At 39.5% G+C, this 17,983-nt stretch overlaps 1 protein-coding gene across 1 annotated transcript; it reads left to right on the top strand.

The window, feature by feature from the left end:
• Positions 1 to 1,819: 1,819 nt before the first annotated feature.
• On the top strand, positions 1,820 to 13,907 carry LOC143292903 (uncharacterized). The gene is made up of 4 exons (XM_076603585.1): positions 1,820 to 1,916; positions 4,667 to 5,273; positions 6,675 to 6,806; positions 12,060 to 13,907. Exons 2-4 carry the CDS (start codon positions 4,735 to 4,737, stop codon positions 12,238 to 12,240), a joined length of 852 nt encoding a protein of 283 aa, XP_076459700.1. The 5' UTR covers positions 1,820 to 1,916; positions 4,667 to 4,734; the 3' UTR covers positions 12,241 to 13,907.
• The last annotated feature ends 4,076 nt before the right edge of the window (positions 13,908 to 17,983 follow it).

Here is a 17,983-nt window from a genome sequence, read left to right as displayed (position 1 = left end):
CCAGCCAGAAAAATATCTCAGGGTGGTAACTAGCTTCATATAAACAAAACTGGCATTCAAAAATAGAAAGTTCTGACAAATATGATTGGCTTCTGAGTTTTAAAAGTACGCTCGAGCCAGAAAAATATACCAGGGTGGTAACAAACAGATGGCGTAGAATATGTATAGCCAAATTTAGTCTAAAAAACTTGGCCTAAACTCACATCCAAGGTGGTTTTATACTGACCCATCCACACTCTTCCCTTGTCCGATGTTTTGATTCAAAGAGAGGATGAAATACTTTTTTTTAATTTCATTGTAAAGCATCAGTATGATAATGTTCGTGATAAATGCGTCATCTTCCAAACGAGTATTGCAAGGAGTATAGATGTCACTGGTGTGATGAAAATGAATTTTGATGACGATATATAATAAGATCACTGGCGAAATTTATTGTTGAAGCATCATTAGTATTCGAAAGAAGAGTAATAAATGTTAAGAGCTTCAATACCCAGATAGACAACAACAACAACAACAAAAGATTTTGGTTGTATTAACTTGAAAAATGGATGATTAAGAGTAAGTTTATTTGACTACAGATTTTGTAGTTGTTGTTTTTTCTGTTTGATTTTGTTTAATTGTTTTGACCATTATTGTTCTGATTGTACTCCCATGTCACTAGAGCTGTAATTCAGTGTCAGTTCTGTTCAGTGTTCTCTCTCTCTCTCTCTCTCTCTCTCTCTCTCTCTCTCTCTCTCTCTCTCTCTCTCTCTTCCACATCTATTGTACTGATTTCATACAATACGTCTTCGGTTTGGTTCCCAATTTTCTATCCAGAATCTTTTTCACAAACTGTACAACTGAACACATCAGCACAAAAATGATAATGAAAAAATGAGCCTGAACTTGATGCAAATACCACTGGCACTAGACTGCTCATTCAAGTTATGAATCTCACCCGGCCATGCGAGAAAGATTGAGAACAACAGGCTTGCAACAAACTTCTTTTACAACAACCGTGACCTCAGATGATATATACAGGTATACTGGGTCAGTTATTCTGCTGTCACAATAACAGTTGCCTTTACGGTTCTGTACCTTCATTTTTTTAATTTTTTTTTTTTTTTTTTTGGGGGGGGGGGGAGGGGGGAGCGCTCATATCTGCCAAACAGTGTCCGTCAAGTTGGTGCCAGTGACTCGGCCGAGCAGGGCCGGGTTTGACCGCCGGTTCGAATCCCGGTCTCATGCCTTTCTCCCAGGTCTGAATGCAAAATCAAATTGAGCATCTAGATGAGACGATTTACCAAGATCCCGTGAACAAGAAATCCACTCTTTTTCAGTGGTATACATACCGTCATTATATATATGTATGCATGCACTGAAGGCATGACTAGCGCACTGGGTTATGCTGCTGTCCGGCATCTGCCTAGCAGTATCAGTATCAGTCAGTAGCTCAAGGAGGCGTCACTGCGTTCGGACAAATCCAAATACGCTACACCACATCTGCCAAGCAGATGCCTGAACAGCAGCGTAACCCAACGCGCTTAGTCAGGCCTTGAGAAAAAAAATGATTAAAAAAAAATAATAAAATAAATTAATTAATCAATTAATTAAAAATACAATAAAATAAAATAAGATAAATATTTTTAAATTTAATAAAAAAAGTACACAAAACAAACAAACTGGCAGATGTAGTGTAGTGTATTTTGGATTTGTCCGAAGAGACGCCTCCTTTGGACATTGAGACTTGGGAAAACAATGACATGTGAAGTTTTGCCTTTTACTGAAACTGTGGACACAGACTTTACATGCTCATCCGGGCACTTTCGTTACACCACGTCACGAAGTCAAAGACAATGCAACGGTTGCGGTAGCAACGCTAGTCTCATTGCATCATGGGGTTCTGTAGAAAATTACCATAGACTCGACTAATTGAGGTAAAACTTCTTTTTTTTTCGTGTAATGCAATCGTGCACTTCAGTCTGAATCAAGATCAACGTTAAAATAAGGCGTACCGGTGTCAACATCGTTCTGCGTCAGTGCGTGTTTGACTGTGCGTCTACTGGCAGTTACGAAAGCAGATTTAACTGACACTGCTGCTTTCGTGTCTGGATATTTTCGTGTTTCTACAATTCACAAAATTCAGGCATGGATCAGGGAATATTTACTAATTATACGCAACTAAGTGGCCATACTTTTGTGTCATGTAACACGCCCCAAAAAACTTTCTCACCTGTTGCACACCGCAAAACACATTCCCACCTCATGTGGACGCATGTGACATTGTCACGAAGATGGCGGTTAATGTGGTCTGGGCCAGGAACGGACAGTGGAACCGGGTATTGGTCACCGCACAAAGTGTCACTGATCGTTGTGTGTAGTAAAAAAAAAAAAAAATCATTTGAATATGCAAGAACGGTGCCGTGAGAATGTTACAAATATTAAGAAACGCTTCAAGTGATTATCATCACCTTTTTCTCTCTGCATAGACACATCTTCCCACAACCATACCTCCCCACTCTCAGTTTCTTGCCCCACCCCTTATCCCCCACACCCCACACCAGCTTATATCTGCAGGCAGCAGTCATGGGGTCGTTGTGTATAAATGTATGTACAGCTGGATGAACAAACAGAGATGAGGGCTGAGACACAGGCCAAAAGCAATGGCAAACTTGTGGTGTAAAAGTAATCTAATAGAAAATTGGTGATCCCGGTTTTTGAGAACACAGCAATATTTGTAATATTCATCTTTTGATTTGCTTAAAGGATTTACTTCTATAAGAGTATATTGATCAGTAACCATATTTACTGAATATGTTAATGGTGCAGTTGTTCAGTGTTTAGGTGTAGAGTCTTGGAAAATAAATATTAATTCAAAGTCCTCAGTTTGATACTGGTGTCAGGATCTGGTGGGTTAAGGGTGGAGATTAGTTTTCCTTATATCGCAGGTCAGTTTATGTGAAGATAGTATCGCTTATGCCTTATTGAGTTATTCCCATTGGTATCTATTAAATCCAAGTTGAAGTTTGTGTTAGATGATGATAGATTATTAGAAATAGAAGCATGAGCATAACCAGTATGCATGATGTGACAATGATCAAAATCTGAACTGATAGTGATACTGATATAATTGTCTCATGGAAGAAGAAGAATATGCAAAAGATTAATGAATGAAATACAATGAAAATGATTACAAAGTTATTTTCAGTTCTGGCATGTGTGCTGGAGACAAATCTTGAGTGGATTATAACACAAGACCTGATAATTTATATTGATAATGGTTTTTTTTTTGTTGTTGTTTTGTTTGTTTTTTTGTACGCTTATAGTTGACTTCATCAAGTTTTTGTGCTTTATACATATTATTATTAGTAATAGTAGTAGTAGTTCTTTTTATGTATTTATCTATTACTTATTTACTCTTTTTTTCTTTTTTTTTCCTCAAGGCCTGACTAAGTGCGTTGGGTTACGCTGCTGTCAGGCATCTGCTTGGCAGATGTGGTGTAGCGTATATTGATTTGTCCGAACGCAGTGACGCCTCCTTGAGCTACTGAAAGTGAAACTGAAATTGAACTGATATTGGTGTTTTTAATTTCTCCTACTTTATTGGACCACAAGCAGTTTTATTCTTGTTCCAAAATCCAAAAATGCCACACATCATGTGTGTTGTTACATTGGGATAGGGTTCTTGTTAGAATTAAGTATGCTTGAGGACTGTGTTATCAAAATAACAAAAGTGGAGTGATGGCCTTGAGGTAACGCATCCGCCTAGAAAGCGAGAGAATCTGAGTGCACTGGTTCAGATCACAGCTCAGCCGCTGATATTTTCTCCCCCTCCACTAGACCTTGAGTGGTGGTCTGGACGCTAGACATTTGGATGAGACAGTAAACCGAGGTCCCATGTGCAGCATGCACTTAGCGCATGTAAAAGGGTCCACGGCAACAAAAGGGTTGTTCCTGGCAAAATTCTGTAGAAAAATCCACTTCTAAGGAAAGACAAATAAAACTGCACGCAGGAAAAAATACAAAAAAATGGGTGGCGCTGTAGTATAGCGACGCGCTGTCCCTGGGGAGAGCAGCCCGAATTTCACACAGAGAAATCTGTTGTGATAAAAAGAAATAAAAATACGAGATCTTTTCTTGGGGACCAGAATAGTTACTCCCTATAGCAATAGCCAGTAGGTGAATCAGATGTGCTGAATGACCTTTGAGCATGAAATTAAATGGGCATGTTCTTGTACATGATTTAATAAAGTAAATATTCACAAAAAAGCTTTATTATCATAATATGCTTGCACACAACATTCATAATAATACAATATAAACACAATATTTACACTAAAAAATTAAGAGAATGTAGCATGCTTGCAGTAATCATATTTGAACACAACTATAATTATGAATTATTTTAAAGAGATAAGAAAATTAAGAAGCATAAAGATCAAGGGTGTTGTGTTGTGTGTACTAGACCCTTTGGTATTTGCCCAGGCCTGGCCTCCTGGTACAGTTACACATGTTCTAGTCCAGTTTGTTTTTAAGCGAAAAATCTAAGTGTTGCAGGCTGAGGTTGCATGTAGGTTATTCCTGTTTAACCAGTTCTTTTTTCATTCTTACAAGGTCAGTGATGTTTTGATTGGTGCTGTCGCACTGGTTTGGTTCTGATATTGCATAATTGTTACTTTTGTTGCAGAGTGAAGAACCAGACACAGGAAAATCAGAATCTGAGAATTGCTTCTTGATATTTGGAAGCATTTAGCAATGGCTGCAATTAGTCTTTTTGACATCCCATGGGAACAGGTGTTGTGTAAACATTTTCTTCCCTACTTCTCTCTGAAGGAATTGTTTCAGTTACGTGGCATCTCACCAGAATTCAGAGATCTGATTGACTGTCACTTCAGCCTAGCTTTTACCATCAACACCTCACAGTATCATGCCTCCTTCAGCCGTGTTGCATTTGATGTGCTAACTCGCAGAAATGGCTGTCTGAAAGAACTAGTGCTGTGTAATGCCAGAGATTGGCTGTCGGATGACAGTCTCATATGTGTGCTTCAGAACAATCCCAGTCTTCAAAAAATCATACTATCCAACTGCCTTGGTATCTCCAATACAAGTTTGTACACAATAGGTGCCTTTTGTAGACAGGTGTGCTTTTTAAGTTTACGGAGCTGTGTGTGGGTGACTGGCTCTGGACTGATATCGCTGATTTCCAACAATCTTCCACTGGAGCATGTGGACCTGTGCGGCTGTTGGGACCTGTGTGATGAAGACGTCATCAATCTTGTCATGCAGTGCAGAGGGTAAGACTAAAGACTGAGAGATTGATTATACCTCCTGCCACAGTCCCACAATGGTATATTTGTAAGTAAAATTATGGACAAACATACTAGTATAGATAGTTTCTCAAAGAAAATGAGTAACACGTAATGTTATAAACCTGCTCAGATGAAAAATATGCTAAAACATGGCAATGCTTGGTTTTGACTGGTAGGAATCAAGGTAGAATGATAAAATTGATAAATTCATTTTCAGACCTGTTAGAATGCAAGTTAAAATGCTTGCTGGAGTGGAATGCAACAAATGGCAACTTGCTCTGTTGTTCACCTACAAAACATTTAATATTTTTCTGCAACTGCTTCTGTTTTCAGTATTATATTTAGTAGTATGATTTTGCCAACCCAGTTAAGTGAACAAGCTGTACTATTTATTGATCTCTTGAATGTATAGACTTTACATCCACCATTAACTGTCAGTGACACAATAAATCAATTTTGAAAAGAAAGGAAAAATAGTTGAATCAAGTTTCAGTTTCAAGGAGGCATCAGAGCATGTGGACAGATCCGTATAAATATCTGCATGCTTTGTTATAAATGTATTCACAAATCTGCCCCTGTCTCTATGGCTGCCTTCACATCTACACCCCATCTCGCTCTCTGTGATCAGCTTCGGATCCACTCTTGTCTACGCATACCCAGATTCAAACATTCCGCTGTCGGCCTCTGCTCTTTCTCTGTCTCCGGACCTTGCATTTGGAATGAGCTCCCCACTTTGCTTCGTCAGGTCTCCGCACTCGTTTCTTTCAAGTCTGGCCTAGGCTAAAGACCCACCTCTTCCCAAGATAGCCTCCCTTCCTTGCCTCTTCGTTGTTTTTCAGTTTTTTCAGTCTTGAGTTATGCATGTGTGTGGCTGAGTGGTGTGAAAGCGCTTTGATTTGTCTCTGCACAAGATTCAGCACTATATGAATACTAATTATATTATTATTATTATTATTATGCTGCACCACATCTGCTGAAAAAAGGGGTGCAAATGCCAGACCTTTGAATCTTTAAAGAAACTCACTTATTAGGCCTTGAGTCAAGTTGAATTTTAAAAAAAAGAAAAAAAGAAAAAGAAATCCAGTCAACAAAACAAGTTATACCATGTACTGATTGAATAAATATGTAAATCTGATGTCCCAAGTGGACGAAATCATTGCCTTCTTATACTGTTGAGTCTGAGAGATATATATTATCAGCATAAACCCTTGACTGTATCAGCTGTCATGTGCTTGGATCCCGACAGCTTAGTCAGAGGTTCATTCACACCAGACAGTATACAAAAGGTATTTTGATGAAAGTTGTATATTGAGATTGACACATTCTGTTTCTAATACTCTTTTCTTTGATAATCTGAGATAACTTGTTCTGTCTCAATGATTTCAGAATCAAATACCTGCTGCTGAACAACATATACGGCTTGACGAACCATGCCGTGAGTGTGATCGCCCAGCTGTGTCCTGGTCTGGTTCAGTTGAGTGTGCAGGGCTGTTGGCGTCTGACAGACCAGGCCATCATGTAAGTCACATCTGCCTAGCTCAGTATGAATATACATGAATACATGTAAGTTACAGACTAAAATAATTGGAAATGTTTGTCTCAAAAAGGGGATATGGAGTGATGGTTAACACCTTGTCTGCTTAATGGTAATATAGATGATCTGACGTTGAAAATGCAGATTGTGCAACCTTTGATCAGTGCTAGATGTAGCCATTGCGGCAGCTTACATCATGTTTGCATAGAGGTGACACAGTGTGAACATTCATTGAAAATATAGATGAATAATAATTTGATCACACGTGTTCAGCGCTTGACGTTTAGTTCATCTGAGGAGCGAACTTGACCCTGCATTCAACTCAGGAGGGAAAAGCGCCGCCTAAAAATAACACGCTACCGCCGGAAGGGTTGGAGCTTTAACTTGGAAGAACTGAGAGCACAAAACGCTACGACTTCTCTTTCACGTTGCGCCTCCAGCCGTTATCAGCTGTTGGGAGGGAGAAAGACCAGTGTGCTGTTCCGCGCGATGGCAGCGGCCACAGGGAGAAAACAACACCTCTTCGTTAACTTTTGATAACACACTGCTTGTCAACGCAATCGCTTAATAAATAGTATGGTTTGAAAGAGCACAGTCTTAGCTTTAAAACGATAGGAAACTCAAATGTGAACATCCGATTATTTTTCTCAGGATAACTGTTTGAAAAAAGCAGGTATGCTTACCACCAGTTTGGTAACATGCATTTTGACACATTTTTAACACACTGAATCTAATCTCACATATTTCGCTCAACACAGACAATACATTCCATGCACAGCATTACACATCAGCATGCCTCTCACTAACCTGTGTTGATGGCTGGAAATTCTGAAGGAAGCTGTGGCGTGTTAAAGATCACAACTGTTTTGCAGCTTGTACGAGTACTCCACAGGCACACTGATTCAGTCATTCATGCACATTGAAGAAAACCACAGCCACGTGTATGGGGTGTGGATGGCAGTTTGTTCTGGCGGTTTGTAAGAAAACTTTCTGCTGGTTTGTGTGTGTGTGTGTGAGAGAGAGAGAGAGAGAGAGAGAGATAATAAACAGAAACAAAGAACAACAGGAGATGGGAGGTGAAAAAGAAACAGTAAAATAAAATAAAATTAAAAAAAAGAAGAAAGAACGAGAGAATGAGATGGAAGAAAACAGGATGAAAGAAAGAAAGAAAGGGATGAAGGAGAGAAAGAGAAGGAAGGAAACAGCATGAAAGAAAGAGAGGGAAGAAAACAGAAAGAAAGAGAGGGGAGAAAGCAGCACTGACGAAAGAAAGAGAGAGAAGGAAACAGAACGAAAGAAAGGAAGGGATGAAGGAGAAGGAGAGAAAGAGAGGGAAGGGAACAGCACGAAAGAAAGGAAGGGATGAAGGAGAGAAAGAGAGGGAAAGAAACAGCACGAAAGAAAGACAGGGAAGAAAACAGAATGAAAGAAAGGAATGGAAGAAAGAAATGTGAGAGAACAGAATGTGAAGGAAAACCAAACTCACGGTACTTCTGCTATGAAAAAAACCACACCACCGCCAGTCACAATTGTCACCACAGTTCTCTCAAGTAAATGCTGCTATCTTAAAAAATATTTACCAGCCAAGGAAAGTACTACCACCATCAAAAAGATAAGTGTCCGCTCTTTCCAATGGTGCAAAACATTAATGCCGCAGAAATAGGAGTATGCTCACCAGCCCGCTCAAAAGAGGCGCGCAAATTGCCACGCTTTAATAGAAGACAAAGAAGGGTCAGTGACGGGTTAGCAGGCACAGCAGCTGGTACTTATCAGTGCAGTGTCTGGCACCATCAGGCCTGTTAGGGGGATCTCGCAGTCAGCTAAGTGTGTGGTTCTGCTTATAGCCTAGACAGCAGTGTGATGTAACCTTCAAGTATTGTTCCTTTTGTTTCAGTTTGCTTTGTGTCTGCATCAAGGCAACATAAATAGTATGATTAACATCATGAATAGGAATGTATGAAACTGATAGTTTTCTGGAACATTTAACACTGTTCCTTTTGTGTATGCAACTTTTCCTTTTTTAGCTTTTTCATGTTTTCAGACTGTAAATTTTGAGAAAGGTTTTGATGTGGTAGAGAGAGAGAGATACAAGGTAATGTTGTTGCCTTTTTTCCTTCTTTATTTTTGTCTTTTCTACAAAACCTTTTTTAAAATGGCATCTGTGAATAACTCTGCCAAGTAAGTTACTGCTAGCAGATGTTTGCTTTTTTGCACTAAAACTGTTTATATTCACTGTGTTCAAGGGGAAGTTATTGTCCTTAACCATTATACACATAACCCGCCCAATGTCGCTTTGCAGTGTAACACCCTAGCCAGCCCGGTACTGCCGTCTAAATGCGTGCTTACTATGGACACAGCCATTGTTGTTTACACAAAAGAAACTCTCGCGAGATTCACAACCTTGTTTTCGGCACTTCCTGCCAAGCATTTTGCATTTTTCAGAGTCCGATTTGCTTGAATTTTGACGAAGTAATCTGAACGCCGATTCTGAAGATGACTTTGAACCATTTTAATGATTTTTGCATGAGAATCTTGTAAAAATTGATTGAACTGAGTGACCTAGATATCGACTGACCGAGTTTTGCCAACAGTGAGAGTAAGGTTGGTCACTTGAATGTGAATTGATCGCCAGACCTCCGAAATCATGAATCAAACGCCGGACCTCCAAAATCAATACTGTCAGTGAGTTAGTCTTGATTTCACTGATATTTGTTGATATTCTGCACGATCTTCCTGATAATGCTAGTTCAATGGAATATACTACTGATTTGGTAAAGTTTTGCCAAAGTTTTGAAGTTTCAAAGTTGCAAGATGAGTTCGATGATTGTCGATCGTAGTAGCGTAATCCAAACAACTATTCTGAAGGTGATTTCTGCGTGAGAATTTTGTAAAAGTCAATCATACTGAGTGACCTAGACATCCACTGACTGAGTTTTACCGATATTGAGAGTGTAGTTGGTAGTTGAGTGTGAATCGCCGGACCTCCGAAATCATAAATCGATTGCCAGACCGTTGGAATCGATACCGTCAGTCATTGATTGCACTGATACTTGTTGGCATTCTGCATGATCTTCCTGATTTTGCTAGTTAAATGGATTATATTTTTCTTTTCATTATGGAGAAATTACATGTGAGGTAGGTTTGTTGTTTGTTTTTTGTTTGCTTTGTTTTTCTCCCGACCATCATAGGAAAACACACCATCCCTCAAAATGTAAAGAACATAAAAATCAGCATGTTCATTGTTGGAATTTACGTTCAGTAAGAAAAAGAATAAAAAGAAGATATGTTAGAAGTCACTGCAGAGCAGATAAACTTATTTCAAAGAAAATCATACTGTAATTAAAAGAATTTTTTTCCAAGTTGACCAAGTTTGACACATTTATTTTCTGTGTGTAAATGCAAAGCAACATGAGCCTGGAAACCAAAATTCTTTTGCAACTTTATTATGTGTAGATTGCAGGAAAAATAAACATGTGCAACAAAAGAAGATAATTATATTTTCAATCAAAATGTTTATAATTACCCACTATTGAAAATCGCAAGAGTTATTCACCTTGGCATGGGATTTCAGGGATGATTAGTGCTGAGCATCCTGGGGGTAAGAGGGTTAACCCTGCACACAGATTTGCATACTGAAACACAGGATGAAGTAGACTCTCTGCCTTTTTCCCCACTCCTTGCCCCCAACTCCCTCTCCCACACACACCCCAGTCCCCAGAAAATTGTTGTTTGCCCTGGTTTATTTTCCATTCTGATTGGACAGAAGAATTATTAATCGTCTGATCCTGTACTGTCAGTGATAGTTTTAAGAACTGTACACAGGGTCATACTCTACAGCCCTGTTGGCGCCACAGACATTGAAACTGTTCTGCAAATGCTAATTTTACCCTGAAAATAACATGGTAAAAGGGTATAATTATATTTCTCTGTGTTGTGTGTGTACTTGTACAAAACAAAGTTAAACACCTTGCATAAGTGGAGAGTGACTATTTTCTCTATTTACTTTATTAATGTCTTTAGAGGTGCCCATATCACTCCCTTGCTTTGTTCTCTTCATTGGCTCCCTGTCAAGAAACGAATTGAATATAAACTGTCTCTGCTGTGCTTTAACTCACTCGGGACGACAAGTTTTCTCCCTTGCTTTTCCCCACAGACGGCCCATTTGTAAGGGTTTGGGAAAAAAATTACAAAAAATACAAAATACAGAGTAAGAAAATGAAACTTTCAGAACTGGTTTATTACATGTTGAGCTATTACATATATATAAAAAAAAAAAATCAAATTTCTCATCTTATTTTTACAGTTTTGCCATATGTAGAAAATCCTGCCAATTTTTCACCCCGAATCACCATACCCATGCTTGCTTTCTGCATTAAATTTGCTTTCTTCTTCGTCATCATCCACCTCTTCAATGTCCGACCCTTCAGTTTGTAGCATTTCAAGTACTTCGGCAACCCTAAAATGTTGCCGTCGCTGCCTTGTTCGCTTCACAACTTTTGAGAAGAGCCCGCTTTGCTAACAGGCTGGCACGTGAGCAGACGACCAGTCAGTGACTTTGTCAGCGTGTTTGCGAGACGGGCCACACATGGCAGGCTGACCAGTCATACCATTTGATTGTGGAGTGACCCAGAATAGCGCACTCTGCTTGGCTAATCACAAAATCACGTGTACAGCGCGTGATAGATTTTTATTTCTTGAAAATGCTGTTCCATTCCGTCGTCTGAAACGGAATACATTTTATGTAGGAATGCTCATGCATTCCTTCGTCTGGAGAGAGTTAAATCCGTAAACGATCTCACTCCTTCCTATCTTACTGATCAGCATCTGTACACTCCATCGCGACAGTTGCGCTCCTCATTTGACACTCGCCTTCTCTGTATCCCGCGCTTTAATACTAAGACTCGGGCCAACACTCATTCTCTTTCCAGGTCCCGTCCTCATGGAATAAGCTCCCTCTTTCCCTCCGCAGTTCGGTTTCTCTGTCATCCTTCAAATCTTCTCTTAAAACTACTCTTTTCACATCCTGATTGGCATTTCTATTTCATTCCTCTCCAGTTTGTGTGTTCCTTCTGCATGTGCGTCTGTTGTTTGCGTGATGAGAGAATGGCAAAATCGTGGTGGAAGTGGTGACTGTCCCTTGATGCCTGTGCTGTTTCGTCCCAGTATACTGCTTGGGGCTGTGGTATGATTAAGCGCCATAAATGCCCATTATTTTATTTAAAAAAAATTTTTTTCAGGTATCTGGTAAACTTTTGTCCAGAGCTGAGAGCTTTGCAAGTACGTGAGTGTCAGAAAGTGACAGAACTCAGCCTGGCCAAACTTCGAGCAAGAAAAGTTCGTATTGACAAAGCTCCACCCCCACTAGGTGGACTTCCTTGGGAGCGTATGCAAGACCGGCCTGTTAATATACCATTGTAATGAGTGTGTGTCTGTGTCTGTGTGTAGATAAAGAGACTGCTACTGCGCATGCTATACTAATGTATTGCTCAACAGAAATGAGGATAGTACCAGTTCATAACTATTTTGTTGAACTACAGTCTTTCACGTGTGTTGTAAGGTGATGAATTATATGGAATGTTGTTTGATGTTACTTAAATTCAACATGCACATCAGTCTGCAAATTTTGTTGTTGTTGTTAAAAAAAATCATTTAAAATGATAGACTATTTGAATTTTCAGTGATCTTCCCCATGACCCAAAGGACAGGTCTGGAACTACAGAAAGGCTTTATAAGCATTAATCCATTTGCCCACTACCATTTGTTCACTTTTGGACAAAGTGAAGTACATCAGCTGGGAGAAGTGTCCATATTTCATTCGCCAAGCCTTCATTCCATGCATGAATTTTTAACCTGTAAAAGTACCTTCCATATCCCTTTTCCCTCCATCAGGTTTGCAGATTTATTGGCAAAACACAAAGTTCCTTTCTGGAAGTATAACAGGAGGGTTTCATTGAGTCTTCCCAAACCTCCGCCTCAACCCCCAATTTCAGGTTGTGCTGGGTATTGCTGCTGCTGCTTCATTATTACGACTGCTGTTAAGAGACTAATCATTTATTCACCTTTCCTATCATCATAGTCATTGACATCTTCAGCAGATGACTGTTCTGTGCCAGTCATCTTCCACCACCCTGGGAAACAAAGTTTCTTCCTCTTCATTGTTACTGATTGAGACCAGACATTTTCATCAATAACTTTGAATTTCTTGCAAATGCACAACAGAAAAATGTGAAAACTTAAGGTCGGGCTGACATACTTATTGAGTTCGACAGTTCACCACACAACAGCAACAATAACAACAGAAGGGGAAAAAGTTACCAACAGATCAGAATGATGCCTTATTGACACTTAAGACTGGAGATGTATGGAAAGGGAAATAATTGAAACAAGTTGTGGCATGAAAGAGAAAAAAATCTAAACAGAGAAACTGGAAGTAGATGTGTCAAAAGTTTGTCAGTTTACCAGCAGTGTTGGATACTATGTACACTTACAGGTTTGTAAATTAAAGTAAAGGTTGGAGCAATCTTTGCTATTGTCATGAAGTATACAGTGCAGGAATTTAGGATAGGGATACTTTGACACTGGAAACTTTACCCGAAAATCATAAGTATATATTAACACTGAACCACATACAAAGAAAAAATGCTCAAAGAAAATAGCACATTAGGTTTTGACTCAGAGTAAATAAAACATTTGATTAAACTATTAAGCATTTTCCAATAGATGTTCATCCGAGCATTAGGGGTATAGACACTGTGAATTAAAAACTGAGTTACCAAGAATTCCATACATCTGCACAATAGTTTTTTCTACTGTCTGTGGTGAGTTCTGGACTGGTAGCCATTGGGGAATGAGCACTGAGCACTGGACTTATGTGGCATTGTCATCAGTTTCTTCGGACAGAGGTAGCATATCAGACATGAGGAGCAGATCTGAAGCCTCTTGATTCTGGAGTCTCTGGCAGTCTTCACATAGATACTGCCCCACTGGATCCAGGCATCCTCCCCCACAGAATGGTCCCAGCATTTGTTCAGCAGGATAAAGTTGTGAGTCAGGTCTTCCTTAATGACAACACCAGAGTTCTTAAGTTGGTGCACCAAGAGAGGACGTGCTACTCCCCCTTCCACCCGCCTCGCGCTGGGACACTTCGGGAGGTGACGCTCGAATCCCTTTCCCCCCGGTCCCCTTCATGACCGTTTTATCGGGACGAGCGTCCCCTCCGCGATCAGCGTCTGCAGACGCATCGCCGCGGTCCCTATTGGGAGAAATCATGAGCTCCGGGCCTGGGAGAGTCTCTTGGCGAGTATCTCTGCCAGCATCATGATCCCTGCCTTCGTAGGATGGCAAACGAGGCATGGTACCGCGCGTAAGCACCCAGCGAACAATTCGATCCCCAACAGAGAAAGGAAAGACAGGATCGACTCAGAGGTAGAAAAATACGAAGAAATCGAGGGGGCCGAGTCGAAACGAGTACACAGAATGTAAGCACAATATACATGCAAGCCACATACAACAAAATAAGGCCAAATGAAAACGCTTAATAGCCAAAAAAAGCGTTAGACGAGACAGAGCGAAAACCTGACAAGATGGCGTGGAGAGCCTTGGCCAAAGGAATGATTCAGCGCTTATAGCTGTTAGAGGCGTTTGGCTAAGAGCGGGCCAGACTAAGAGGGGCGTCTTTTCACTGTTAGCCGCGCGAAATTTGGCCAAACAGAGCAAACCATAGGCCTAGTTTGCATCAGTTTGACATGGTAAGTATATGTAAACACCAAACATGGAGTATAATACAAACTCCTCCTTTTTGTAGCAATAAGTTGTTTTCATAGTATGTTGATCCACTCTCAGGCTGACAAAATCGAGAATTGACTTGCCATGAAAGCCACATATCAGGAATTTTCTTGCACCACAATTCCATTTACAAAATTGAAACCCAGTGTTCAATTGTAAGTGAAACACTTCTGGCACGAAAAATGACACCCGCAAACTGCCAGCATATTATTTCAAATCCATCCTGACCTCAAATACTTCCTTCTGTTCTTGAAAATGGAAGAGAGGACACAGTCCTCTGCAGGCTGCATACAGTTACAAGTCGTTTTTATCTGATGCTTTCTTACCTTTTGAAATGTAAAGAATCTCCTTGATATGTGTCATGCAACCAGCCTCTCAGTATCAGATATCTGTGAATCAGCTTCTGGGATCGGCATGAAATCAGACACAAACACTTAACAGCCATCTCCATGAACACCTTGTTCAGAGATGTTCCTCTAAAGACATTTTTTTCATGTCCTGAAGGAAACATATTTTCAGCTTGTTTTTGATTTTACATGCACTGGACTGGTCATGGGTGAATTCATCTTTTTTATATTATTTTAGCCGACATTTTTACATTCATTTGGTTTTCCTTCTTTTAGTTTCGGGTATTCAGCCCTGAGATGACCCCTTGCAGTTGGCTGGGCTATAAGCAACATGATTTGAGTGCAGTAACTCAGGTTTTGAAATGTAAAAAAAAAACAAAAAAACGTTGGTAAACTGTCAACAGTAATCGAGAAAGAAAATATTTTCTTGAAGTTTACATGAGTTACAGTTGTTCTATACTGAAAGAGCACATACACAAGCATACACACACACTCACACAATGTTTATAATATTAGTGTATCAATCTGTATTGTTCAGTGGTAAGCTTGAACTGCTCAATAGGTTGTGGAGACTGTCTGTACAATTTAATCAGAGCTTTTTTCTTCTAAAAGGTGTTATAGTTATCCTGTGCAGAAAGAGCACATACACACATACACAAGCATACACACACACTCTGTGTTTGCGATATTTGCTTATCAGTCTGTTTACTTCAGTGGTAAGCTTGAACTGCTCAGTATGCTGGGGAGACTGTCTATATACAGTTTAATCAGAGCTTTTATATTCTAAAGGGTGTTACAAAAGAACACATACACACATACACAAGCATACACACACACTCTGTGTTTGCGATATTTGCTTATCAGTCTGTTTACTTCAGTGGTAGGCTTGAACTGTGTAATATATACTGAGGAAGCTGATAATATGGTTTAATCAGAGCTTTATTCTATCGGTATTATAGTAGTTCAGTGCTGAAAGAGCACATACACAGATATACAAGCATACACACACAATGTTTGCGTATTAGTCTATTGTTGGGTGGTAAGCTTGAACTGCTGAGCTGTAGGCTGGGGAGACCGTCTATATACAATTTAATCAGAACTTTTTTCTTCTGAAGGGTGTTACAGTTAATGAGTTATCCTGTGCTGAAAGAGCACATACACACATACACAAGCATACACACACACTCTGTGTTTGCGATATTTGCTTATCAGTCTGTTTACTTCAGTGGTAAGCTTGAACTGCTCAGTATGCTGGGGAGACTGTCTATATACAGTTTAATCAGAGCTTTTATATTCTAAAGGGTGTTACAAAAGAACACATACACACATACACAAGCATACACACACACTCTGTGTTTGCGATATTTGCTTATCAGTCTGTTTACTTCAGTGGTAGGCTTGAACTGTGTAATATATACTGAGGAAGCTGATAATATGGTTTAATCAGAGCTTTATTCTATCGGTATTATAGTAGTTCAGTGCTGAAAGAGCACATACACAGATATACAAGAGCCCGTACACATGTAATTATAGAAGCATTTACACACAGTGTTTGCAATATTTGCCTATCTGTTTTGTTCAGTGGTAAACTTGAACTGCTGAATTGGCTGTGGAGGCTGTCTTTATACAGTTTAACTAGAGCTTTTTTTTCCCATGTTTCTTTTTTGTGTGTGTGCTGAAAGAGCACATAAGCTTATGTGCAAGAGCAAGAGCTTATAAGTCTTGTTTTCGGTAGTAAGCTTGTGAACTGCTCGATATGTTAGAGAGACTGTCTCTATATACAGTTTAGTCGGAGCTTTTTGTTTTCTAAAGGATGTTTTTGTTTTGTACTGAAAGAGCACATACACAAGCATACACACGCACTTTGTGTTTGCGATATTTGCTTATCAGTCTGTTAAGTTCAGTGGTAAGCTTGAACTGCCTAATGTACACTGAGGAAACTGACTATATGGTTTCAGTAATCAGAGCTTTTTTCTGTTGGTACTATAGTTGTTCTTTGCTGACAGAGCACATACAGTCATATATACAGGCATAGACACACACATTGTGCAATATTTGCTTATCAGTCTGTTTTGTTCTGTGGTAAACTTGAACTGCTGAATCATCTGTGGAGACTGTATACAGTTAAACTAGAGCTTTTTTCTTTCAATATACTTTTTTTCTGTTCTGTGCTGAAAGAGCACATACACATATTTTATTCAGTGGTAAGCTTGAACTGCCTAATATACACTGAGGAAACTGAATATATGGTTTAATCAGAGCTTTTTTCTATGGGTATTATCGTAGTTCTATGCTGAAAGAGCACATGTACACATACACAAGCATACACACACACTATGTGTTTGCGATATTTGCTTATTAGTCTGTTGAGTTGAGTGGTATGCTTGAATTGCCTAACGCATACTGAGGAAACTGAATATACAGTTTAAAAAGAGCTTTTTTCTGTCAGTATTAAAGTAGTTCTGTGCTGAAAGAGCTCGTGCACAGATATACAACCATACACACACAGTGTTTGCAAGTCTATCAGCCTGTTTTATTAAGTGGTAAGCTTGAACTGCAGAATTAGCTGCGGAGACTGCCTATGAAGTTTAAATTCAGCTTTTTTCTTTCCACATTTCTTTTTGTGTGTGTGCATGTATGTGCTGAAAGAGCACAAATGCACACAGTTTGTGGTATTTGCTTATCTGTCTGCTTTTTTTCAGTGGTAAGCTTGAACTGCTCAGTATGTTGGGGAGACTGCCTATATACAGCTTTGTAAGAGCTTTTAACTTATAAAGGGTGTTACAATTATTCTGCGCTGAAAGAGCACATACACACATACACAAGCATACACACACACACTCTGTGTTTGCGATATTTGCTTATCAGTCTGTTATTTCAGTGGTAAGCTTGAACTGCCTTATAAATTATATACACTGAGGAAACTGACTATATGGTGTAGTCAGATCTTTTTTCTATGGGTATTACAGTAGTTCTGTTCTGAAAGAGCACATACACACATAATTATAAAAGCATTCACACACAGTGTT

This window comes from Babylonia areolata, chromosome 18 (assembly GCF_041734735.1).
Source record: "Babylonia areolata isolate BAREFJ2019XMU chromosome 18, ASM4173473v1, whole genome shotgun sequence".
NCBI classification, from domain to species: domain Eukaryota; kingdom Metazoa; phylum Mollusca; class Gastropoda; order Neogastropoda; family Buccinidae; genus Babylonia; species Babylonia areolata.
This window is presented reverse-complemented; position numbering and strand designations above follow the sequence as displayed.

Excerpts from the sequence above, each read along its gene's own strand:
- LOC143292903 (XM_076603585.1), top strand. The coding sequence starts at position 4,735 with ATGGCTGCAATTAGTCTTTTTGACATCCCATGGGAACAGGTGTTGTGT. Across the intron at positions 5,274-6,674 it reads CTTGTCATGCAGTGCAGAGG|AATCAAATACCTGCTGCTGA; the intron begins GTAAGACTAAAG and ends CAATGATTTCAG. Across the intron at positions 6,807-12,059 it reads CTGACAGACCAGGCCATCAT|GTATCTGGTAAACTTTTGTC; the intron begins GTAAGTCACATC and ends AATTTTTTTCAG.